General features: G+C 41.8%; 1 protein-coding gene across 1 annotated transcript; it reads left to right on the forward strand.

Annotated features, from left to right (window-relative positions):
- On the forward strand, positions 1,390-17,409 carry LOC102174525 (neuroblastoma breakpoint family member 6-like protein). Its single transcript, XM_018046578.1, has 6 exons — positions 1,390-1,596; positions 5,011-5,113; positions 7,252-7,487; positions 12,947-12,998; positions 13,874-14,035; positions 17,017-17,409. Exons 1-5 carry the CDS (start codon positions 1,419-1,421, stop codon positions 14,019-14,021), a joined length of 717 nt encoding a protein of 238 aa, XP_017902067.1. The 5' UTR covers positions 1,390-1,418; the 3' UTR covers positions 14,022-14,035; positions 17,017-17,409.

The following is a 27,024-nucleotide window of genomic DNA, read 5'->3' on the forward strand; positions in this document are numbered from 1 at the left end:
CTTTATGTATCTTTGTTTCTTTGTTGTTAAGATGTCTGATGGTTTATGATGTCTGTCTTCTTTGTGAAGTGTGTACCTTTTATCATTAAAAATATTCATCTTTGTTTCATTTAAAATAAATTAAAAAATTCAAAATAAATATTTTTTTTTAAAAAGAAACAAAACCTATTTCAGTGACTTTGACAAGTTGGAAAAAAACCTTGTGGTGTTAGGATGATATTCACAAGTGACAAGCACAAAATCTTATATGCAGATTAAAACACAAAGCAACCCACAGGAGAAGAGGAAGATGGGGCTGGAGGCAGGGAGATCAAACCTAATTTCAAGTTTAATGAGAAGCCCATGTGCTTCCCCACTGAGGGAAAAGAAGCTACCATAATATTGGTCTCCACCAAGAAGGTAATTAAGACATAATCTAGTCAGTAATCCTTATAAGTTAGTTATTCACATACCAAATACAGTATTAAATTCAGGACTTTTTCCCCACAATATTAAAATATGTGGAAGAAATGAGAGAAACAAAGAACACCAAGACTATCTAAAAGTTTTAAATTTTTCTGATGGAAAAGTGACTTCATGACAGTCCTTAAGACAATGGAAGAATTTGGGAAAATATTGATTCCTTGATGTTTTCTATGCTTGCAAAAATAGAAGTACAAAATAGCTTTAAAGTTTACAAAGAGCTAGGTCTGTAATATCAGTATTGCTGCAGCTGCTGCTAAGTCGCTTCAGTCATGTCTGACTCTGTGTGACCTCATAGACGGCAGCCCACCAGGCTCCCCCGACCCTGGGATTCTCCAGGCAAGAACACTGGAGTGGGTTGCCAGTTCCTTCTCCAATGCGTGAAAGTGAAAAGTGAAAGTGAAGGGTACACAAATACTGGCCATTGAGGGAATGTCCCCATCAGTGGCGACCTTCAGAATAGACCAGGTGGCCTTGAGTATCCGTTTGGCCTAGTCAACTAGAATACAGGAGCTCCCAAGATTCCATGACACCCCCCACCTTCCAGTTCTGTTATTGCAACTCTACATGGTTACCTGGCATGCTGGGTCCTCTCTCTGGCACTCTTGTCAGAGCCTGACCTCTGAGCTTTGGCTTCTTGTGCCTCATTTTTACAGTTAAGGATTCTTAGAGTTGAGGTATGCTGGCAAAGTAGGCCCCAAAGTAAGTAATAAATTGCATCTTCATTTTAAAAACATGTCTAATACATTTTTTTCCACTGAGTGAAATCTTATTAAAGCAAAAGTGACTTAATGTAATAGTCATCCACTCATTATAATTGTATACTTTAATGATTTTAGTAATTTACCAGGCTGTACATTCATCACCACAATCCATTCACTTGTCTCTAATTTCTTGTTTCTTTGGGTTTCTTTTCCCCAGGTTCTGGCTCTGTTTCTTCCACCCTAAGCTTCAGCATGGCAGTATCTCACACCATTTTCTCTGGTTTGAGGACAGAAATGGGCATTTTGGAAACCAACCAGTACTTGCACTCCCAGCTGGAAAAAAGCAAACAGGAATTTCGAGACCTCACAGAGAAACTGCTCACGTCCCAAGCTACTGTTTACTCCCTGGCCAACCAGCTGCAGAAATACAGTAAGTCCTTGGGGTCACAGTCACCATAGTGATAACTGATTGTCTTCCCTCTAAGAAACAAAACAACCTCAAACTGTATTCTTTTCCCTCCTTCATCAAAGTAAATTGCATCCTTACTACACTCCTAGAAAGATGGAAGCAGGTAGTTAACTCTCACTTCTCAGAGGATGGAGACACTGAAGAACAAAGGGGTTAAGTTTGCAGTGACAGTATAGGGAGAAATAGAGGCTAAGATCTCATTCAGGCACTAGACTTTTTTTCTGTCTCAGGAATATATATTAGATTCTATAAACATATAATATCCTTGTTGGCTTAAACATCTCAGGATTTAATTCAAACTTTTTGTGAGCACCCATTTGCAAAGCAGTGTGCTAGCTGCACTAGGGAAGAAAGAAGTGACAGGATACCCTACCTACCTTAAAGGTCCTTAAAGCTGTCTATTCCCAACTGAACCACAGAGATCTGGAAATGAGAACATCAATAGCACACAGCAAGAGGAGAGGTGGAGCTGTAGTGACTGAGGAACATGGGAATGAGGACTGAGGGGGACAGGAATAAAAGGGGAGAATGCTTATGGATGCAGAAGTTGAGTTCGCTTTCAAATTTCTACCATTAGTTTTCAATAAACCAATGGGAGATAAAATTTGCTATCCAACTTATTGACTGCCAAGGTCCAGCCCCGGTGGATCCAGAATAATTCGAAGGGGAGACAGAGTAGGCGTCCTAAGAAAAAACTTATTTAATTACAGATATATATAGAGATTAGAAACTGATAGTGTAGTAGGAAAATTAGTGGAGAAAAGAGGCTGAATAACTTGGTTTACGTGGAATACCAATCACCACCTACGTAGGCCACAGGCATCTTTCCATTCTCCCGAAGGAGAGGAGACACTGAGGCCTCCCCCGTCTGATCTTAGAAGCCCAGGCAAAATTAGCAGGCTTGGTGAGTACCCACATTCCAGATGGGAATTCAGCCAGAAGGGGAAAGAAAGAATGACACGGGGGAATCAGTCTTTCCAGAAACTGATCCGATTTCTTTTTTTTTTAGGTTTGCTTATATACCTTTTGTTATACATAGGGATGAATACAGAGTCAGGCGGGGGTCAGCAGTCCTGACCTTTATCAAAATCAGGTGCTTCACATAAATGTATAAAAAAGGGTCTTAGGGGTTTTACATCATCTTCTGGCCATGAGACCTGCTGACATTTTATGATCCTTTCTTTCTGATAACCAAAATACTTATTTTTTCCAAGGGTGTTTTTTCTTAAACCAGGCGCCACCCTCTGAAGGTACCAGATAAAGTTGCTTTCCTCTAGGGTGAGAGTGTAGTGGGTTACAACTAAGAAAGGAATTTATTCAACCTAAGGTTAACATGATTAATCTTAAAGGGTAATACTTATTTCTTCTATATGCTTAAAGGTTAATACTTATTTCTCCTATATGCTAGTTATATTCATTATAAGGACAGGGAATATGGAGATTTAGCAGCAAACATCAGCCCAACAAATGAAAACCCTTCACCAGTATTCCGCTTAAGATTCATTTAGTCTTAAGATGGTGATAAAGTTACATTTTTACATAGCAAGGACACAGTGATTTATAACAAAGTACAGTGATCTATAACAAAAAAGAAAATTCATTAACTCAAAAAGTCTAGTATTGCTAACATCAAAAACTACTATATTTCCTTTTCTATATTCCAAATACATTGATTAATATATTCCCAGGTGCCTAAGGATATGGAAGCCTGGTGGCAATCATTGACTCAACAATGAGAAAAGCCCTATGCTAATTAAGACTTTCAAAATACTCCAAACTCTCTGTGCTGTTTATGGTTGAGAGGTTGTCACACAAGCTAGTCTGTCAGCAGAGAGGTTTGACCTGAGACACCCTTGTCACACCCAGGGCAGGGAATTAGCAGTAATTACTGGCACAATAAATGAAAAACCCTTCACCAATATAATTCCTAATCAACCCACTATACTATACTAATAATTTTATAACTTTCAAAAGAGTCTGTATAGAAAGTTTAAAGCATCTCATGCCTCTCACGTTTGGGAGGCTGTAAACAATCACATGTGGCCAGACGAACCCGCTCAGGCAGGCTAGAGAACCTTCAAAGGAGTTTGTAGGTTGAAACACTCTTGTCATGCCCAGGAATTTTTATTAACTGGAGCTGCAAGTTAACTCCTTCTCCGAGAGAAATGGTGATGGGGGAGAGCCCCCCGTAAAGTCAGAGGTATAGGTGAGAGCATAAAACAAACTCTGGTTTTGGGGGTAGATGCTCGGGAACAGGGGGTTTCCTGAGGCTTGATCCTGCCTTTGCGTATGCCAAGCCTCCTTCCTCATGACCTTTGCCAAGGGCAGAGTTCCTCACGCTGGCTCCGGGCAATTGACATGGATCAAAAAGTAAAAATTAAAGCCTAGTTATCAAAGAAGTGAAAAGAGCTTTCAGGTATTGGAATGTAAGGGTTTGTTTGTTTACATGTTTTATTATGATCATAATACAGCTTTTTTTAAAACTGGAGAAGAAGAAAGATGTCACCCAACATCTTCGTGTATAGGTAACACAGTGTAGTAATTAAGAGTGTGTGCCCTGGGGCCAGACTTGCTGGGTTCAAACCCAAGTTGTTCATCTTCTCCATGCCTCAGGTTCCTCATCTGTAATGGTAACAGGAATAGTCTCTACCTCCTTGGAGAGAGGTGATGATTTCAAGTTGATAATTCTTGAAAATCTATTAGAACAAGACCTTGGCTGCTGCTGCTAAGTCACTTCAGTCATGTCCGACTCTGTGTGACCCCATAGACGGCAGTCCACCAGGCTCCTCTGTCCCTTGGATTCTCCAGACAAGAACACTGGAGTGGGTTGCCATTTCCCTGGCAAACACTGTGTGTTAGTTCTCCCGCCAACCTAACACAGCACCTGTTAGCATTGAGCATGTCTTTCAGGGTTTTTCCCCTTCGTGTGCATTTTTACATAGTTGTATCTAGATAAACTTTAAAATCTTGGAAATATTGAGGGATTATCGAAACGTTCAACATGGGAGGACTGTCAGCCCTACAAGGAATTGCTACTGTGTGCCCAGGTTCGTATTTTCCTTGAGAGGCTGCAAGGCTTGGTAAAGTGGCCCAAGATTTGGAGTCACAACTCAGAGTATGTGAATTCTGACTTTGCTTCGTTCTGGTTGAATCATCAAGTTATTTTACCCTCTATGAGGTTCTCTCTCCCCAGCTCTAATTTGGGGGGAATCAAATGCTAGTAGCTGGGAGGCTGAGGAATCAGATGTGGGATTCCCTTCATGGAGCCTGGTACCCAGGTGATATGTGTCCTGGGGTGGCCCCTCCTCATCCCTTGAAGGCTGGACCACAGCAGCAGGGCCAGCTTCCCCTGACACAGTGTCTCTGTTTCCCCAGAGTGTGAAGAGTACAAGGACCTCATTGAATCTGTGCTGGAGGAGAAAGTGCCCTTTGAGGAAGGGGAGCTGGCAGAGAAGAGAAGACTGGCTACACGGCTTGGGTGAGGAGGAAGCTGTGTGGGAAGTGTGTCAAGTGGGGAAGCCCCAGGTGGTAGAATAAAGAGAAAACAGAAGGGCAGAAATGTACACGCAGGCACAGAGCTAGACAAAGACAGCCTGTGGGACTGTGGGAACAAATGGATGACTAGTTAAGTCTCTGGATTCTCCCTGAAGTAATATATGAATAAAATGAGCTCTCATGCTCATATTGGAATTCTGGCAATGTGGCTTGTGAATTAGCAATGGGCAAATGAACTCAACTTTCCGTATGTCTCAGCAACCTCATCTGTGAAATAAAAATACTGACAGTGTCTGCCTCAGAGGGTTATGGAGATTAAATGCATAATGACCAGCGGTTAGAACCGTCTCACGCACATGTGGAGTTTTCAACAATATTAGCTGTAATTATTATACCTGTTCTTGCTTTTTATAGGCCTAGTACTTATCATCTTTTAAAAAATATTAGATTTGGTTTTTATTATAGAGCCTACATGAAAACAAAGTGCTGACACAAAACTGCAAGTCACATTTGGGAAGTGAGCTAAAAATAACCTGTAACTGTTTTAGTTATACAGTCCTGACTGGAGGAATCCGTGGTGGCAAAAGAGCCCTGGCTCTTGAGAGGGGTTTCTTGATGACGGCTGCCCCAGGTTATGCTGCCTCAGGCCTGGGCCTCTGTAAGACTAGGTCCCTGGCAGGTGACAGCCTGGGGACCAGGATGACTTCTGCCCTTAAGCCTGGGGCTTAGCCATGGCTGGGAAGGGACACTCCTAATTTCTAATGTCCCCCAGTGCCTTTCATGATAATAATGTTTCTCTTCCCCACCTTTGATTGATTGATTTATTTCTAAAAGTATCAAAAATAAACAAATAAATAAGTAAAAGTATCAGACTATGTGGAGTGTTAGCTGGTAGGGCCACTGGGTAGACAGGTAATTGAGCAGTCGTTGCCTGGAAAATGAATTTTTTTTTTTTAATTTTTTAATTTTAAAATCTTTAATTCTTACATGCGTTCCCAAACATGAACCCCCCTCCCACCTCCCTCCCCATAACATCTCTCTGGGTCATCCCCATGCACCAGCTCCAAGCATGCTGTATCCTGCATCAGACATAGACTGGCGATTCAATTCTTACATGATAGTATACTGGAAAATGAATTATTAATTTGCAAGGCCCAGTATTGCTTGTCGTTAGAGACTTTCATAGATAGGGTAGATTATGGCATTGAAGACATCTTCTCAACCTTGGTTAATGAAATCTGAGAAGCTCAGATGTGTAAGAGCCACTAAAGGAGAGATGCTTGACTGAGGAGGCCTAGGTCTGGAGACCTTGTTTTTCCCTGATCTCTGCCTTCTACTCTTCTGACACTTTATAGGAACTCTAAGGAATAGAGTTTTAAAAGACAATCTGTGGATGATTACCTAGTATTGAGGAGATTTAAGCATTGGATGGGGTAGATGACTATTACTATCTAGTCTAGCATTAGGATTATGTGGTTTTAAGTATTAACTGATTGCCTGCTCAGGTGTGTATGCTCCACTATGTACTGTACGCTGGGTCATATGGACTGTCTCTAGCCTCACAGAGCTCACATTCTAGTTGGGAAATCTATAAAAAATATTTGTACAAAATTAGAAAACTGTGAAATCCCAGACAGAGTCATGTAATTGTTACTCAGAATTTTAATTACTCTTGAGTGCCTCCTTACCTGTTATAATAGCTTATCTTCATGTCATTCAGAGGAATGCTCTTAATCTTGACCCTCTCACTGATTTCTCTTTTCATCCTTTCAGTTAATACCAGATGCACCTATCCAACACTTCTGTACCTGGCTTCCCCACCCACAATTGGCTACACTTTCTGTATAATGCTTGATGATGCATATGACATTAAAATGGATGTGGACTGAAGTGAGGAACTGAAGGGGCTTTTTTTTTTTAAGTGAGGTTAATGAAAAAGAAAGAAACAAATCCAGTACTATTTCCTCATTCTTTCTGTTACAGGCAAGTCACACAACCTGTGCAAGTATTCAACTTGGGAAATTCCTTACAAGTAATCAAAGACACACCTCTGCTGAAATTTCCATAACTTTATCATTCACGACATTCACTTTTACATTTTACTTTTCTTTGCCACTTTAGGAGAGATGATTACCTGATTGAGGCTCAGGCCCGAGAACTGACCTGCTTACGACAGAAGATACAGGAAGGGAAAGGTGTCTGTCATCTATTCACACAGCATGCAAAGAACACAATCAAGACTTTTGAGAGTTTCCTCAAGGGCACTGACATGACCTACTACCAGAGACAGAGATTCTGTGAGCTCCTGGCCCAAGGAAGCCAGCTGGCAGAGAGACTTGCCAGCAAACTCTCCACTGGTAAGTTATCTTATAGGCTCTGAGAACACTTAGCTCCTCCAGAGGTCCTAGCCTCACATGAGACTCCACACCTTCACAACTCCCACAGTGACGTTGCAGCCAGGTGTCCTGCGGTTCTGTGGTGTTCTCAGCTACAGGACAGCTTCCCTGGTGTCTCAGCTGATAAAGAATCTGCCTGCCAATGCAGGAGATACAGACGTGGGTTCGATCCCTGGGTCAGGAGGAATCCCTGGAGAAGGAAGTGGCAACCCACTCCAGAGTGAAGCTATCAGCTAGAAATACCTGGGAGTCCAACCCTGGGCCCAAGGTGAGCCTCCACAGACATATTCCAGAAAGGAGCCAGTGTTGTCACTGGACTGGCCCTTGTGGTTCTTATGATTGCAAGATATACCTCAGCTACAACCATCAGGGAACTTAAACATGAGGTATATTATTCACATTTCCCGGAGGGTACACGGCTCACCCAGGGCTACCCAGTGAGGTTAGAGTCCGCTTACCTGTAAAAAGAGGGAGACAGCATAGGACTGTGGTTCTGCCTAATTTGGGTTGAGGGTGGGGTGCCTAGGATTTCATAGGTTCACTCTTTTATCGGTGATTAAAGTGCAGGAAAGAAAAACAATCAGTGATCTAAATCAGCCAAGGATCTCTAAAACAAGAGAAACTTCAGACATGGAGCACCTTGCCTCTTCATCTGGCCCTGTAGCTGCCCATGTGTTCCTTCGAGATAGCTGTCTGTGAAGTGAATGCTTTCAGAACCAATAGCCTAATATCAGCACTTGGGTTACAATTTTAAAAGAAGAGGACTGTCAGGTGCTTACAGTATACCTGCTTCTCACCCTGTATTCTGGGGACCATGACAAGTTAAAACTGTTTTCATCATCACAGGCTTTTGGAGCAGGAGGCAGCAACCATCCAATCATTTTTGGTTTTCAAGATACTTGATATGCAGTAAACTGACCCACTGTAGAATCAGTTCTATGAGTTTTGAAAAATGTATACAGTGTTACAGAAAAGTACCACCACAATCCAGATGCAGAACCGCCCCATCACTTGTAAAAGTTCCCTTGTACCTCTTTGTAGTCAACCGTTTCCTCCAAATCAAGTCCCTGCAACCGCTGGATCTGTTTTGTGTCCCTTTAGATTCTTTTTTAATCTCCAGAATGTATCAGTAGTTTGTTCCTTTTTATTGATGAGTGCTATTTCATGATAGAGGTGTACCACTTTTGTTTATCCAGTCATCCACTGAAGGACATTTGGATTGTTTTCAGTTTGGGGTGATTATGATTCATAGTTAAGATTCACATGCAGATTTGTGTGTGAAAATACATTTTCACTTCACTTTGCTTGGATAAATATCTTAGAGTAGGATTGCTGAGTCATATGGTGAGTGTACGTTTGTGTGTGTGTGTGTGTGTTAGTCACTCAGTCATATCTGGCTCTTTGTGAGTCCATGGACTGTATAGCCTGCCAGGTTCCTCTGTCCATGGAATTCTGCCGGGGTCCAGCCCCGGTGGATCCAGGGTGATTTGAAGGTGGGGACGGAGTCGGCGTCCTGGAAAAAACTTATTTAATTACAGATATAGAGGGAGATTAGAAACAGATAGTGTAGCAGAATTAGTGGAGAAAAGAGGCTGAACAACTGGTTTACATGGAATACCAATCACCACCTATGTAGGCCACAGGCGTCTTTCCATTCTCCCAAAGGAGAGGAGGCACTGAGGCCTCCCTGGTCCGATCTCAGAAGCCCAGGCAGAATTAGCAGGCTTGGTGAGTACCCACATTTCAGATGGGAATTCAGCCAGGAAAACAGGGAGCGAGAAAGAAACGACACAGGGGAATCAGTCTTTCCAGAAACTGATCCGATTTCTTTATTTTTTAGGTTTGTTTATATACCTTTTTGTTATACATAGGGATGAATACAGAGTCACGTGGGGGTCAGCAGACCTCACCCTTGTCACAATCAGGTGTTTCATATAAAATTATACAAAGGTCTTATGAGTTTCATCATCTTTTGGCCATGAGGTCTGCTGACATTTTATGGCCCTTTCTGATACCGGTCAGTTAACCAGAAAACTTATTTTTCCAGGGGTGATTTTTTCTTAAATCAGGCGCCACCCTCCAAATAAAGTTGCATTCCTATAGGGTGAGGGTGTAGTAAGTTACAATCAAGAAAGGAATTTACTTAACCTAAGGTTTAACATGATTAATCTGAAAGGTTAATACTTATTTTTCCTATATGCTAGTTATATTCATTATAAGGGCAGGAATATGGAGATTTAGCAGCAAATATTGGCTCAACAAATGTAAACCCTTCACCAATGTTCCTCTTAAGATCTATTTTGTCTTAAGATAGTGATAAAGTTACATTTTTGCATAGCAAGGACACAGTGATTTATAACAAAGTACAGTGGTCTATAATAAAAGAGAAAATTCATTAACTCAAAAAGTCTAGTATTGCTAACATCAAAAACTACTATATTTCCTTTTCTATATTCCAAATACACTGATTAATATATTCCCAGGTGCCTAAGGATATGGAGGCCTGATGGCAATCATTGACTTATCAATGAAAAAAGCCCTATGCTAATACTCCAAACCCTCTGTGCTGTTTATGGTTGAGAGGTTGTCATACAAGCTAGTCTGTCAGCAGAGGGGTTTGAACTGAGACATCCTTGTCACACCCAGGGCAGGGAATTAGCAGTAATTATTGGCAGGACAAGTGAAAAAACCCTTCACCAATATAATTCCTAATCAACCTACTAATACTATACTAATGATCTTCTAACTTCTCAAAAGAGTCTGTATTTAGAAAGTTTTAGAACATCCCGTGCCTCTCACAGTTGGGAGGCTGTAAACAATCACATGCGGCCGGACGAGCCTGATCAGGCAGGCCAGAGAAATTTCAGAGTTCGTAAGTTGAAACACTCTAGTCATGCCCAGGAATTTTTATTAACTGGAGCTGCAAGTTAACTCCTTCTCTGAGAGAAATGGTTATGGGGGAGAGCTCCCTGTAAAGTACTCTGGTTTTGGGGGTAGATGCTCAGGAACAGGGGTTTCCTGAGGCTTGATCACGCCTTTGCTGATGTCAAGCTTCCTTCCTCATGACCTTTGCCATGGGCGGAGTTCCTCACACTGGCTCCCAACAGAATTCTCTAGGCAAGAATACTGGAGTGGGTTGCCATTTCCTTCTCCAGGGGATCTTCCCAACTCAGGGATCGAACCCATGTCCTGTATTGCAGGTGGATTGTTTACTATCTGAGCCCCAAGGGAAGCTTAAAGAGAGTGTACGTATCCTTAAAGTATACATTATAAGATTGTACATTTAACTTATAAGAAACTACCAAACTGTTTTCCAGTGTGACAAAACCATTTCACATTCCCCTGAGCAATGAGTTAAATTGCATTTGTTCCCAATACCAGCTCTTGACATTATCAGCTTGTTGTTTCTGGGCTTTTTGTCTTTTAATAGGTGTGTGGTTGCTTATTATTGTGATTTTTAATTTGCATTTTCCTATTGACTAATGATTTTTAAGATCTTTTCATATGTCTACTGATCATCCGTATATCTTTGGAAAAGTGAGTGTCAACTATATTGTTCATTTTGAAGTAGTTTTTCATATTATTGAGTTGGGAGTTCTTTATATTTCTGGATACAAGTCCTTTATTGGATATTTGACTTGCTAGTATTTTCTCCCAGTTTATGGCTTATCTTTTCATTCCCTTAACTTTCTTTCAGAGTGAAGAATTTCTTAATATTGTTGAAGTCCAACTTATTGGATCATCATTGTCTAGTTTTATCTAAGAACTCTTTGCCTAAAACAGGGTTCTTGGCCTTTCCATATAGATTTTACAGTCAGTTTGTCATTATCTAGAAAAAAATCCTATTGGGATTTTGAGTGGCATTGCATTAAATCTGTGAAAAGTTTAAGGAGAATTGACATTTTTAATAATATTGGGTGTTCTAATTAATGATCATAATGTTTTTCATCAGGTTGAGCTAGTCTTTGTTTTATTTATTCATATTTCCATGAACAAGCAAACCTTTTTTAATTGTTTTATGATGGTGACTGCTGACAATAGAGAAGAAATTTTGTCTCCTAACACAAATATGAGCAGGCCGTGGTCCAGCTAAGTAAAACTCCCAACTTATTTAAGGAAGTTCCTTATTTGCTAAGAATTCTATTTTGAATTGATGTTGTTTTGTCAAATGCCTTTTTGTTCATCTAAAATATGAACAAATGATTATATACATATTTTTTATGTTATATCCTTTGGGGTTGTGCTCTGGACATTTTGAATATTATATTGTGAGACAGTGGGTCCTATTAAAGCCCTCTGGATTATTTCTTAGCAGGCAATCAACCACTTCTAGGTTTAGACTGCAAGTTCTGTCTTATGTTTTATGGGTAGCAGTTCCAACATCAGTTTAGTGTTCAGGGGCTTTAATGTGTTGTTTGGGTCAGTTCAGCAAGTATGCCACTAGGTTTAGTCTGGACTAGCTGATGGTTTATATGATAATTCAGTTCTCTAATCCTTTGCCATGATTCCTTGTCTCTGTTCCACACAGGCTGAGTTTGGGGATGAACCCTAATATTTTTGACAGTCCGTAGATTGTTTCCCAGCCTCTCCCCTCTCTGGCATTTCTTTTCTACTTTCCAGTTCCCAAGGGGCCTCTCCCACATTCCTCTGTTCAGAAAGATTGGGTTCTCCCAGTCATTTCTCTTGTCACACTGTCCTGCAGAACTGCAGGGGGCTACTCTAAGATCAAAGAGGCAAGAAAATTGAGACAGAAAAAAAAGGAGGGGACACTCTTCACATGTTTCAGACAATTAGTCCCTTTTGGACTAGAGCAGTAGGTTTTCATTTGTGGTTAACATCACTGCTCAGCTGCCTCAACAACACAGTTCCGCAAATGGGCTGGTCTGTGGGCAGGGTCAGGAGAGGAAAAAAGAGAAATGGGGAAGAGTCTCTTGACACTCATCAGCAGAGGTCCCCCCGTCCAGTCATCTAGATAGAACAGGGGCTTTCTCCTGTTGTATTTGCTCCTCTGTGGTTGCTGGAGTATCTGTGTGAGAGCAGTACTGGGACTCACAGCCATGGTCCATCAACCAAGTTTGTGGGAGAAATGAAGGTTGGAGCTGAAGGCATGCAGAAGACAGCCAGCCAAGTATCCTGTGTACTGGAGAGCAGGACATTGTGAACTTTTTGCCTTGACTCAATAGCAGACATCCTGGTGACGATTCAGCCAACCAGCAATATATTGTTCACCGTTGCTCAGGAAAGCCTGCCAGGCTGCTCCTCTAAAGACGCAACTTTAGCCCTCCTGGAATAATTCTCCCAGAGCATTCTGAACAAACATATAGAGTATTGTATCTCTGGTCAGATAGGCCCTTGTATTTGTAAGCATGAGATGGGACCTGCTCAATTTCCCACTAGCTGTCTCTATTTTTGGTTCACAGAAAATCACCATGATAGGAAGGATGAAGAGGGACAGGAGTCACTGGCAGCCAGGTAACTCTGAGTGATGGAAGGGCTGGTAATGGAGTGGTGAAACCTAGAGAGGAGTCCTGAAGCAAGAGACCCAGAGGCCAAAGGTCCCAGATCCAGGAGAAACCAGAAGCTGCTGATTGTTTCTATTTCATTCATTCATCATACAATGATGTGTCCTTTAACCCGTGTTATCTGTTCTCATTGAAGTTCTTGTGTTAGTTGCCATTTCTTAGTAATTCTTCAAGTTTAGTTAACTGGAGTCATTCTGAACTAAAGGTAAACCAGCCAGAGAAAACTGGTCTCTATTTTCTGAAAACCTGTATGATTAAAAACTGAAGTGAAATGCCTGTTTCTGCCCAGTTGCCCTGAGATATGTTGGCCAATGTTTCATAGCCAGAAATATCTTGAAAAATAAAGCCAATAATGTCATATATATAAATATACATTCATATATATATATGTGTGTATATATATGGAGAGAGAGATCTAAAAGCTACAAGAGTCCTAGGAAGTTACATTCCCTCAGGAGCTAGTACTCAATGGACCCCTTCACATATTCTTGAATAAAATTTGTCCATAGCATTTTAATGTCTGTATTATAGGAGTGTCCTGTGTGTCAGAGTATATTTTAGAGAAGTCGTTGGGTCTCCTTCCTCGTCCGCATTTAGAGCTCAGTGCACTGAACACATGCTGCTCTCTCTCCTACCCCTATTCTATGCACACTGAAATCCCAGTTAGAAGCGGACTGTTAATGTTTTTTCTCTCTGAGAGGATAGGCCTTTTGGTTTCTGGTGTCTCTTCCATGAGCTTCAGATGAGCACCAGCTGCCAGGTTGATGCTGGTTGCCTTATTTTCACCTCCTGTCTTGTCTGCCTCCTTCTCCATCCCTTACTCAGGCTCAACATGGGGCTCCAGGAGGAAGAAGTGAATGAAGTCCTGGAGGACTCACTAGATGAAAAGTATCTGACACATTCCAGCCGCCATGACTCCCACCAGCCTCCCAGCAGCATTGCCTCTGTGTGTGATGTGCAGGACCAGCTCTGATGTAGACTGAGCCAGTGAGTATTCCCAGTACCGAGAGAATAACCCCCAACAACCAGAAGACTGAATAATGAAGCTCTGGTAGCTTCTACCTGCGCACCATCTCTGTCTAGACTGATTGAGATCATCTCTGAAGTGATTAGGCTGAATTCAGTTCTGGGACCAAGTTTTATGTCACTGGTGTGTCTGTTCATTTGCATTCTCCCTGGTCCACACCTCACCTCCCTTTCTCTGGCCCCCACTGGCATATGCAAACTGAGGAACCCCGGGCAAACCAGAGTGCAGAGAGTGAAGGGATCATGAGAAACTCTTCTGCCACGTTTCAGCACAAATAAACTTCATTATTTAAGATGAAGCATCTTAGCTTTCCTGAAATGTTCTAGCTAATTACAGTTTCTCAATGGTGCCTGTTAGGCTTTTCTAGCTTTCCGAGAATATCATCAGTCTTGCCCATATTTGGGGTCCACTTATCATGGTTCCTCAGTAATGCAGGAGACAAGGCAGGTTCCTCATGAACTCATGGCTCCTGAGTTTAAGCACCAGTGTCCATCCCCCCTCAGGTGGCTTCTCTCCCCATAAGTTTCCATCTTAGTACAGACTATCAGGTGGTGAAAGTTAAGCTTCAGCCCCATCACACTGAAGCCCCACCCTTGAGTCCTGGTTTTGTACTGGGCTGAGGCGGAAGCACAGGATAAGGAACTGCAGAGAGCATCCTTGGAAGCAAATGTGTGTAACTCGACTCAGTGGTAATTATTTCCTGGAACAGGATGCACTTCTCACTTCTATAGGCAGATCTTGGAATCCACCGCCCAGTTGTACAATGAAAACACAGATATCAGGGGAGAAAATCAGAGCCTTCCACCTCACCTGAGTCATATTCCAGAGATAAGCATTCAAAACCCACAGGGAAAGACCACCCTCAGATCACTCTCTTCTCTTGCCACATCTGGCTATCAAAACAAAAGATGTGGAGAACAACACTATTACACAATCCATAATTCTCACAGTTTTCTCTATCTGGAAAGATGCTCCCTCTACAGGTCCCCAGACTCCAGGCTCCAGGAATGGCTCTAGGAAACCCACCATTCAGTTACAAAATTCACCCTATTATTGAAGCCTGAATTCCAGGCTCAGGTTTCTCAACTTACAGGTCATGTAGTTTAGTTGCTACTTAACCTCTTGACCTACTGTTTCCTCAGGGGCAAAGGAAGTATCCTTGAATATATTAAGATTCTAGAACCAGTTCTGACATGGTAAGGGAGATTTCCCATTCTACAGGTTAAGGTTAAATGTTCAGTCATACAAGATTATCCCACACCTCCACACCCTATCCATTTCTGAGGGCAGTTGAAAGCCCAGATTGTTACCTGAACTCCTGCCTGATTGGCTAGAAAGCAGGATAGCACCACCCCCTCCTCAGGTTCAATTAATTTCCTAGAGTTGTTCCTACAGAACTCAGAGTAACATTGTACTTACTACACTATCGGTTTATTATAAAAGGATATAACTCAGGAACAGCAGATGGAAGAGGTGCACAGGGCAGGGCATGGGGGAAAGTGTGGAGCCTCCATGCCTTCTCAGAGAAAGCCTAGCACCTAGTACTCTCCTAGTACCTCCGTGTGGTCACCAACCCAGAGGCTCTCATAATCCTGAAAACCTTTGAACTTTATGGAAACTCATTACACTGGCCTGATTGATGAAACCACTGGCCATAGTGATTGAACTCAATCTCCAGCCACTTTCCCCGTCCATAGGTCAGGGGCTGGGACCGTTCCAACCTTCTCATCACAAGATGGACCTTCTTGGCCAGAAGCCCCCCCAATACTTGCTTCCAAAAGTTGCTTTGTTAATATAAAGACAAGTACCTTTATCCCTCCATTGCTTAGGAAATTACAAGGATTTTCAGAGTTCTATGTCAGAAACAGGGATGAAGACCAAGTGTGTATTTCTTATTATAAGTCACAAGGCACTGATAGTGTCTGAGGACCCTCCTGGTTTCACAATAGCACCACCTTTCTATTTAAAGGGGATAGGACATGGATTTAGGAGCCAGATTCCCATTTAAAACAGCCTTTCTTTCTTAGAACAGACTGCCTTTTTTGGTTTTTTGACATGTACACACTACTTTATTTATTTATCTATCTACGGCTGCGCTGTGTCTGCGCTGCTACATGCGGGCTTTCTCTGATTGTGGTGCCTGGGCGTTTCGTTGCAGTGGCTTCTCTTGTTGCAGAGCACAGGCATCAACAGCTGCAGCACCCAGGCTCAGTAGCTGTGGCTTGCTGACTCTAGGGCACATGGGCCCCAGGAGTTGCAGCATAGTGGCTCAATAGTTGTGGCTCGAGGCCCTAGTGTGTGCAGGCTTCAGTTGTTGCAGCTTGAGGGCTCTAGAGCATGGGCTCAGTAGCTGTGGTGCACGGGGCAGTTGCTTCCTGGCATATGGATCCCAGACCAGGGATGGAACCCACGTCTTGTGCACTGGCAGGCGGATTCTTATCTATCGCGCCAGCAGGGAAGTCCTAGAACAGACTGTTTCTGAATGTGCATGCTTGAAGCTAGGCACCTCTCTCCTGAGAGGTGTGAAAGGTCTTCCTTTTTTCTCCACAAGAGTAGAATGGAGAGTAAACTGATGCTGAGTGGGGTGAGTGGGGGTGGGGAGTGGGGAGGTGGAGGTAGTTGGGGGTGGGGGGTGTTAGGGATCTGGCTAAACCACACGCAGCAGTTTTGAGCAGGGCCATCAATGTTTTGGGGTGGTAGAGTCCTATGTTCCACACCACAGGGCAGATGGTATATTTCAGAGGACTTTCCTCTCATCTACTAGCACAGCTTTCTCTTTCCAGATTGTAACTGACTGCCACAGTTTATCCTCGTAATACATTCAGGTGGCACATGGCATCTTTCCTCTCTTAGCTCTCACTGCGACCTCAGTTAGGTATCAGCAGAATCTGACAGAAAATCCTCACTTTTTTTGTTGTTGTTGTTTTGTTTTCTGTTTCAGGTGACAACGAATGCTGGAACTGTGTGAAAATTTTTATCTTATTTCAATAGAATATAGTCCCCAATTGATGAAAAAAAACAACAAAACAAGCAAAATCCAAATCTGAGAGGAAGAGCAAGATTTCACATTACTTTAGATTTTTACTCCAGTTTGCAGAAGTCTCAGCCCTTTAGCCTACCAATATAACTGCCCAAGGGACACCAATGCCTATATTCACAGATAATCTTGAGAAAAATCTAACCCTTTTCCCTCCCATCTCCCGCCTGTGGATAACTAGAGTCAGCAGCAGCTAGAAGAAAATGGCAAGGACTTGGATGAAGAACATGTCAGAATAATGTCACTGCAGACCATTCATCAGCTCTTCAGCACATGTCCCTATTCCTGGGAGGTTGGGAGATTATAAAGATCCTAAAATAAAGCTTATTTTATATTCATTCTGTTGGTTATCATCTTTTTGTACAAATCAAAATTATAAAACGTTTTTTCTTTAGCCTAAAGCAGAGAACTCAAACGTTAATGTGCCCACTACATTTATACCCCAGAGTGATAGAAACCAAGGCTGAATGCATACTTCATGCCAAAATTACACGTTATTGAGCACCTAATATTACATGTGAGTTGGACTATAAGCAAGGCTGAGTACCGAAGAATTGATGCTTTTGAACTGTGGTGTTAGAGAAGACTCTTGAGAGTCCCTTGGACTTCAAGGAGATCCAACCAGTCCATCCTAAAGGAGATCAGTTCTGGGTGTTCACTGGAAGGACTGATGAAGCTGAAACTCCAATACTTTGGCCAGTTGATGCGAAGAGCTGACTTATTTGAAAAGACCCTGATGCTGGGAAAGATTGAGGGCAGGAGGAGAAGGGGATGACAGAAGATGAGATGGTTGGAGGGCATCACTGACTCAATGGACATGAGTTTGGGTAAACTCTGGGAGTTGGTGATTGACAGGGAGGCCTGGCGTGCTCCAGTTCGTGGGGTCGCAAAGAGCTGGACACAACTGAGCGACTGAACTGAACTGAATATTACATGGAAATATTCATTGTGTCCAACTGTCTGGGAACCAAGGTACTCAAGCAAAAAGTCCCCCCTCTCCCACCCCAGGTTGGGCATCTGCAAGCAGAGCAGCAATCTCATACATATTCACCTGACAGGGGACCCAAGGACACTATGATAGAATTTTTGCCAGAGAAGGATCCTGAGAGTCTGCTGTTCACTGGTATACTTCAGCAAAAGTTCCATCCTAGAGGCCTGTGTTTAGGACCCACAGAGAGAGATCTAACATACCTAGATGGAATTGCTGCTGCTCAGTCACTTCAGTTGCATCTGATTCAGCAAGAATAGTAGAGTGGGTTGCCTCGCCCTCCTCCAGGGGACCTTCCCGACCCAGGGATTGAACCCATGTTTCCTGGCATTGCAAGCGGCTTCTTCATCCCTGAACCACCAGGAAAGGCCTCCTAGATGGAACTGGCAGCTTTCAAATTACTCCAGTCTCATTTGGAGTTTTTTTTCCTGAAAATAAATTTCTCATACCCTCTGTTTGTCTTTTACTTTTCAATACGAAATCAGGACATCTCATTCAGAAGCTGTAAAACATGTAAGATAGCCTCCAACTTACCAGATTCCCAGGTTAGAAAGCTGATTCTTCTAAGGAGGGCAAATCCTGGGTGGCAGGAAGGGACCTTTACATGGGTTTGTACCCTACACCAGTGACTTATGTTTTCTTGTACCAGTAAGTGGCACTGGTCACTGTCACACCCTCTGCAAGGGAGGGACCCATTGAGAGCCAATACTTAGTCCAGGACTCAGCTCTTCGCAACTTCCTGTGTTTTATAATCATTTCTGACCCCTCTCCCCCACAATTATTTACCTTGAAAATTTTCAAACCAACAGAAAATTGGAAAGACTCATACAACAAACATCTCTATTCCGTTCCTCTAAATACAGCAATTAACAGTCATTTTTTCCTTTTCTCTGTCTGGGCTGACACATACACTCATATCACTCTATTAAATGCAGACAAAAAGCCTGCTTCACTGCTAAACACTTCAGCATGTATTTCCTGATATTAAGGGCATTGTCCTATACAACCATAATCAATGATCAAATTTAAGTACATTACCATTATTTCGATAACATTACCTCATATATGCTCAAGGTATAAATTTTCCCATTTTTTAAAAACTGTCATATCTACATGCTTATATGTGTATGGATATAGCTATTAGACACATTTAACATATGCCTCTATATTATACATATGTGAGAGAGGTGAAGCATTGTGTGTGTTGTGGTACTGATATTTCCCCATGTTCCAATTAAAGTTTCTAAATTTTGTCCTTATTACCTGGAACTGTCTCCTGGCTGGTATGTTTTTGTTGTTTCTGAAGTCTTTGAATTTCTGAAGAAATTATCTAATTATCTTGTTTAGTGTTCTACATTCTGATCAAACTAAACCTTTTTTGCAAAAGATCAGCACATCCCATTTGTGCTTCCTACTGCATCCTGTCAGGAAGCAAGCTATCCAAGAACAAAGCTACAAAATATTGAAGGAAACATACCATCTGTCAGCCAGGCTAGTAGTCTACATTCTCTGTAGTCCTTCGATCCAAACTGCAATGTCTGCCATCTAACTTGATAGGAACTGAGTCTAGGTTTGCTTTTAATCCCTGCACCAGCTGTGATTATTACTGGCAGCCACAAAGCAGGATTTACCGCTGACTTACCTGCGCAATGTGATTTGGAGAAGGGAAGGAGAACCCACTGTGAACAAACCTAGAGCCAGGCCATTGGGAACACTGGATGTGCCCCATGTCTGAGCATGCTCAGAAGCTACTCCCAAATGTGAAATTCCTGCTGTCAAGGCGGCTCTAGCTTTCACTAATGAAATGGTGCTGTAATAGACATGTTTTCTGGGTGAGATATTGTAAATATTGGGATTCTAGGGACAGATGAGAATGAACTTAGTACATTTAAAATAAAATCAAACTCTTTGCTATAGTTTACATCGGCTTATCTCAATCACCCATACTCCTTTTTTTTTTTTTGCTTGACATAAGAAAAGAAAACCCAACTCTGCACCAGGAAATGGAGCCAAAGATAGGTAGATAAAGAACTTCAGGCTTCATGAATTGAGTTGTTGGTGTGCAAAAAGGAGGCAGTACCTGTGGGCTTATCAGGAGAGGCTCCCAGAGCCAGGTCAGAGGAAGTAGTGAGGCCCTGCCCCAGGCTCCTAGGTGTCGCCCAGGCTGGAGGGGCTGAGATGCCAGGGTTGAGCAGCCATTCACCTTCATTCTCCCTTCATCTCAGAAATTTAATGTCTTGCTTTCATCCAATGAGAAACTGGAACTTGAGTTCCCAAAACTCAATAGAAAACAAAAACATAAAATACTTGAAACATAACAAAAAAATTGAAATACTAACGTCATATATTCTGTACTCCAACATGCATAGTCAACATTTTCCCATGTTTGCTTTCTCACTCTGCACGACTGAGTGACTGAACTGAACTGAACTGAACTGATGTATGACTTGCTCCACCATTTGAGAGTCACTTGCAGATGTCTCAACTCAAGATCACTGATTGGGCAGCTATTGCTGCCTTGGCATCTGTTGGCATTCCTTGGTGTCTCCCTCAAAACCAACTTCTGCAAGACTTGTCCTCCAAGGCCAGGGAAAGGCCTTGTGCTGGTGGAAAGGACCCCTTGCCCCTTCAAGAACATGAAATCCATTCTCTTCAGGCTGTAGAGAAGCTTCAGACACTGTTCTATGACCCTCTCCCCTAAGTGCAGGGCAGGTGCGCCCTGGGCTTGCAGGAACATGCTAGGCTGTCAGCCCTCACCCTCCGCAGCACCGTGGGACTCCTTCGGGTCGTCTTGGTGGGCAGTGGGGTCTTGGCTCAGCCTGAGCCACCTTCCTTGAGAGAGACCCATAGGAAAGTGCATCTGCCCCATTGGCTCTTGCCTGGCTCTCTGTGCCCTGCAGACAGCAGAAAGGGTTCTGACAGGACACAAAAGGGAAGCATCTTTTCCTGTGGTGGGAGGATGAAGGGAGCTGGTGGGTCATAAGTCAAAGAGAGGGGAAAGTTCTCAAGAGCTTCCCAGAATTGTCTGCATCAGTGCTGTCAGTGGGGTAGCTGCCCTGTGATCATGGCGCTTAGTCTTGTCTTGTCTTGACCCAGTTCCAGGTCCAGTCTGAGTCCAAAGACAGAGGCATTCTGGTTCGCAGTACAAATGCCATAGTGTGTCTTTCCAAAGTGGAGTAGTCACTGAGCTGCTTGTCCCAGGAGCCCACTGGGTAGCATCCATGGGGGTTTCTTGAACTTTCCTTCTTGTCTGAGAAATTTCTTATCTCTCCTTCAATTCTAAGTGGCAGTCTTGCTGGGTAGAGTATCCTAGTTTGTACATTTCCCCTCTCAGCACTTTAAATATGTAATGTCATTTCATTTTGGCCTGAAAACTTTCTGCAGAAAAACCAGCTGGTATGGGGGTTTCCTTGTGTATGAGTCATTGTTTTCCTCTTGCTGCCTTTAGAATTCTGCCTTTGTCTTTAACTTTTGCCATTTTAATTATGATATGTCTTGGTATTGGTCTGTTTGGGTTCATCTTATTTGGGACCTCTGTGCTTCCTGCCTGGATATCTGTTTTCTTCTTCAGGTTTGGGAAAATTTCAGTCGTTATTTCTTCAAATACATTTTTGACTCTTTTCTTTCTCTTCTCCTTCACAGATCCCTGAACTTTCTTTCTTACTGAAATTTAAATCAGGGGAAAATTAAAAAGGAGATAAGTTAGTGGTCTAGATAATTAGTGGTCTCTGTGCCAGGTATAAGAAAAAATTTTAAGTTGACAATAAGGAGAAATCTTGAATACTTTTAAAGACTTTAAAGACTTATAAAAATTGACATATAATGGCATGGAGAATATTTATGTTATATTTCTAGAGATGACTCCTTTTATGCATCACACTGGTTTAATAATTTTGATCTAAAAATTATTTTTGCTGTCTTTCAGATTTTTCTAATAATGAAGAAAATATTGGTTGCAGAGTATTCTAGTTTATACATGCCTTGGATTTATGTTCTCTTCAAAATCCTCATGACACTTCATTGCCTAAGCTTCTTTTTCTGGTTCTACTGATCCAATAAAATAACTTTATTTTCAATACATATTTAAGCTTATAACACTTAAAATTATGTGTTTCAGTAAGTTAAATATACCATCTAATAGCTTTTAAATAGAAATTTACTTTTATAATTTCAGAAATCATTGTTATCATTATTCCACTTACAGTTTGGGGGTGACTGTTTTTAGGTATCATTCAATATATTAATCCAGCATGCATTTCTCTATTATGATTCAGCTCAAGTTGCATTTTTAAGATCTATCATTAAGTGCCTAGACTGACGCTAAATTCATTAATGTATAATTTTGCCTGGAGAATTTCTAATTAAGGTGGAAATTAAAAAACCTTGTTTTTACATAATGCTCATGCATATTTTTATAGATTATAGAGTGGCCATAGATTAACAGGTTAAAAGGAGGTATGGGTACAGGTTAAAAGGAGGACATTGGTGGACACAGCCATCACGTCATTTGAAGAAATGTAAAACACATGGAATATGTGGGGAGTTTTTAATCTTAGTTACCTCCCTTCTAGATCTGGTTTCATCAATTTTTCTATTGTTCCTTATGCTTCTTTTGTCTCAAACACTGCTAGTGCCTCTAGGCCCAGGTGGGCAGAGGAGCCAGGAACCACAGCCCGGACACTTTCTGATGCCTCCAGAAGGGGGAGCCACAGGCAGAGATTGGGTTTGCTGAGGATGCAGCATCTCTCCTGGAGCAGGGCCTGACACTAGAGTGCTCAGTGATTGAAGGAATTCTAAGGCAAGATCCTAGAAAGCTGAAGAGGAAGAAAAGAATGTGGGTGGATGGGGCAGTTTAGTGTGTGAGGGACAGAGGCAGATAAAAATATGCATGAACAGGGTAGAAAGAATGATCAAACACTGGTTATAAAAGCCTAGGAGCTCATGAATGCTTGTGAAATTCAGCAGAAGCAAGAGAGGGAGGGCCAACAACTCTTGGTATCCAGGTCTGCACAAGAAGCGTTGTCAGGTGCAGGGTTCTGTTGCTTCCAACCTTTGGTCTTGAATTGAACAAGTGTTTCTTTTCTTTTTTCAGAAATAACCAAGCCCTGTCAAGAATTATACAGAGAGAGCTATTGGATTACTAACCCAGCTTTGGATAAGAAGGTGACCAGTCCATAGATGGTGAGCATCCAAGAAGGCAAAAATGCAATTCACAAAAGGAAGGGAAGAGGAATAAATGTCTGGCACCAGTGATTATTCCCCTCAAATTGATCCGCTATTTGGTAGAAAGGAATCCAGGGTCATTCTGGTCAGTCTTTTCTGGACTCGATTAAGTAGGTCACCATAAAACCAGTAACAATTATTGAAAGACTTTCTAAACATTTTGGAAGTTATTAGCTGGACATATGCAATACAGTATCTCTGAGTAATGTCTACACTGTCCTTCTGTCTGTCATACCTCCTGCTTAGTTGAGTCAGGAGGCCAAAAGCCCTTGTAAGAGTGTCAGATAGACATAGAGAAAGCTTGTTGTACTAGAAAAAATGTGAAGAAAAAGGATTTTTCATAGAGTTGGACAAATATATTGTTCTGTAAAAATGGTACATCTCCTTCAGAAATCAAACTGGGAACGCATGAAGAGATGCCTTCAGCTTCTGGTAAAGGTGGAGTAACAGAAATAAGATTGGCCTTTCTGCCCCAAAACTCACCCTAGCCTTCTCCCCTGCCCCCAAAGAAAAGAAAAAGATAAAAAGCATAAAATATCAGTTTTCAAGACACTGGAAATCAGGCAGTGTGAGATGAGAAACAAACAAGGTGAGACCTACCATGGGCCCAGCTTACTGCTTTCAGAGTTTCCAGGCTGAGCACAAGGAGGGAATCTGAGGCCAACTCCTTGGATCGTGGAGATGCTGCTAAGTGTCCATGGAAAGCAAGGCAGCTAGAGTTCATAGGACACATTTAGTGATGAGAGAGATGAACAGAGAGAATCCAGGCAATAGGAAAGCGTTTCTTTCGGGTAGTCAGCTGAGTTCTGATATGAGCATGTTTGTGGAGAAATGCCCAAGACTGAAAAGAGAAACTTTGGAAAAGATCATGGGACAGTGCCTGGTCTTCACATGGTACAGGCAATTGTACTCACTCCCCAAGCCAGACAAGACTACTCACAAGGGACATTAAGAAGAACACTCAAAAAAGAAGGTTGTGCCTTACTACTTGGATTAATCAGCCTTAGAGTGACTTACCTTAAAAAAAATCATAAAACCCAGACTTAAAGAAATCAAACTGTTTACAAGTCACTTAATTCTATGCCAGAACAAAATTCAAGAAGATTTATAGGAATACCAAAATAACCGGTACGTAAGAAGGTAAAGTTTGGCAATATCTGGCATCCAATCAAAGAAAGTCAGGCATGCAAAGAGGCAGGAAAATGTGACATAAGGGGAAGAATAGTTAGTGAACCAAACTGAACCAGAACTGACGCCATGTTAAAATCAACAGAGTGGACTTAAAACAGTTATCATGACTGCATTCAGTTCAGTTCTTTTCAATCGCTCAGTCATGTCCGACTCTTTGCAACCCCATGAATCGCAGCACGCCAGGCCTCCCTGTCCATCACTAACTCCCGGACTTCACTCAGACTCACATCCATCGAGTCAGTGATGCCTTCCAGCCATCTCATCCTCTGTCGTCCTCTTCTCCTCCTGCCCTCAATTCCTCCCAGCATCAAAGTCTTTTCCAATGAGTCAACTCTTTGCATGAGGTGGCCAAAGTACTGGAGTTTCAGCTTTAGCATCATTCCTTCCAAAGAAATCCCAGGGCTGATCTCCTTCAGAATGGACTGGTTGGATCTCCTTGCAGTCCAAGGGACTCTCAAGACTTTTCTCCAACACCACAGTTCAAAAGCATCAATTCTTCGGTGCTCAGCCTTCTTCACAGTCCAACTCTCATATCCATATCTGACCACAGGAAAAACCATAGCCTTGACGCATTACATATGTCCAAAGAATTGTAGAAACGTGGAACATATAAAAATGGCCAAAATAAAACTTTAGAGATGAACAAAAACTATAACTTCTGATGTAATAAAGTCACCAAATGGAATTAAAAAGACATGACTGACTGAAGACATCTGAAATGAAAATCACAGTTTAATGTTTAATGCATAGCATCATTGAATGCTAGGACAATTTTAAGAGGCCTAACATGGGAGTGTTTGAAGCTCCTGAACAGAGCTGAATGATTTTTGAAGAAAAAAGACAGAAAATATTCTAATTTTAATAAGAATTATAAAGCCACTCGTCCAAGGAGACAAGTACAATTGCCTATACCATGTGAATACCAGGCACTGTCCCATGATCTTTCCCAAGGTTTCTTTTTTTCATCTCAGGCATTTCTCCACAAACATGCTCATATCAGAACTCTGCTGACTACCTGAAATAAACCCTTTCCAAATACCTGGGTTCTCTCTGTTCATCTCTCTCATCACTAAAGCACAAGGAATATGAAAAACACACCTAGCACATTACTATTAAAGTGCTTAAATCCATATAAAAAGAAAAAAAAAATCTCTAAAGCAGCCGAAGCAATAAGGTGTGCTAGATATAGAAAACAAAAATAAAGGCAGTAGAGCAACATCTTTAAAAAACTGAGGGAAAAAAGAAAGTCAACATGGAATTCTATTAATCTTCCCTCATGAAATATCTTTCAAAAATAAAAGATACGATGAATAATGTCACTTACAGACATACAAATGCTGAAAGACTTCATCACCAGCAGACCCACAACATAAGAAATGTTAAAGAAGTCCTTCAGGAAAAAGGAAACCCACACCAGATAGAATTCTGGATGTATGTAAAGGAATGAAAGACAAAATATGGTATCTGCATGGAAAATATATAAGATTATTTTTTATCAAGAAAATCTCTTTAAAAATTTGGGACAGTTTAAAGAAGGGGTTTATAATATATGTGAAGTAAAATGCATGACAATGATAGCATAAAGGCAGGTAATGGAGAAATGTGAAGAGGTGTGACCACTTGAGGGCAAACTGGGGTAAGTTACAGATGTCTGCTCTAAAGCCTAAAGCAGTCACTGAAATAACAAAAGAGTTATAGCTAATCAGCCAATGAAGGTTAGAGAATGGAACCATAGGTAAAACCATGTAAACTCTCTTATTGAACAATTGTCCCTCTGGCACTCTACCCATATGCCTGTGTACAAGAATTATGACTGCAGTATTGTTTGTAATAATAAAAGCATAGAAGCAAATTCATTTCAAAGACTTGCTCGTGCTAAATTACTTCAGTCGTGTTCGACTCTTTTCATCCCTATGGACCGTAGTCCGCTAGGCTCCTCAGTCAATGGGATTCTCCAGGCAAGAGTACCGGAATGGGTTGCCATTTCCTCCTCCAGAGGATCTCCCCAACCCAGGGATTGAACTCGTGTCTCTGTATTTCTCTGGCGGTAGGCAGGCGGTTTCTTGACCAACAGCACCATCTGGGAAGCCCTCAAAAAACAATACACTTTCCCTGACTGGGAATTTAACCTGGGCCACAGCTGTAAAAGTGACAAATCCTAGCCCCTAGACCACCAGAGGACCATACTGTAAATGGGGGTCAATAAATACTAGTACAAACAATAAATGAACCCTCACTGTTAAAAGGAACTCAGAGGGTAACGATGAGATGTTGACTCTCCTCTCTTTTCTCAAAATCCTGGATTTCAAATGACCTGTTTTCTTCAGGGGCTCTTTTGTGAGGATAAGATCAGTAGTGAACTTGACTTGGTTCTCCTGTTGTGGACAAGACATGGGCAAGAAGGTTAAAGAAGGAGAGGCCTTCCTCCATATTTACGTAGAAAGGATGAATTAATAAGCAGAAATGAGAGCAAACGCTTAAACTATATCTAAAAACATCATAGAGGCAGT

This window comes from Capra hircus, chromosome 3 (assembly GCF_001704415.2).
Source record: "Capra hircus breed San Clemente chromosome 3, ASM170441v1, whole genome shotgun sequence".
NCBI classification, from domain to species: domain Eukaryota; kingdom Metazoa; phylum Chordata; class Mammalia; order Artiodactyla; family Bovidae; genus Capra; species Capra hircus.

Bases quoted from the DNA above. Each gene is read 5' to 3' on its own strand.
- LOC102174525 (XM_018046578.1), top strand. From the start codon at position 1,419: ATGGCAGTATCTCACACCATTTTCTCTGGTTTGAGGACAGAAATGGGC. The intron at 7,488-12,946 runs GTAAGTTATCTT...TTTGGTTCACAG, and splicing joins TGCCAGCAAACTCTCCACTG to AAAATCACCATGATAGGAAG. The intron at 12,999-13,873 runs GTAACTCTGAGT...TCCCTTACTCAG, and splicing joins CAGGAGTCACTGGCAGCCAG to GCTCAACATGGGGCTCCAGG.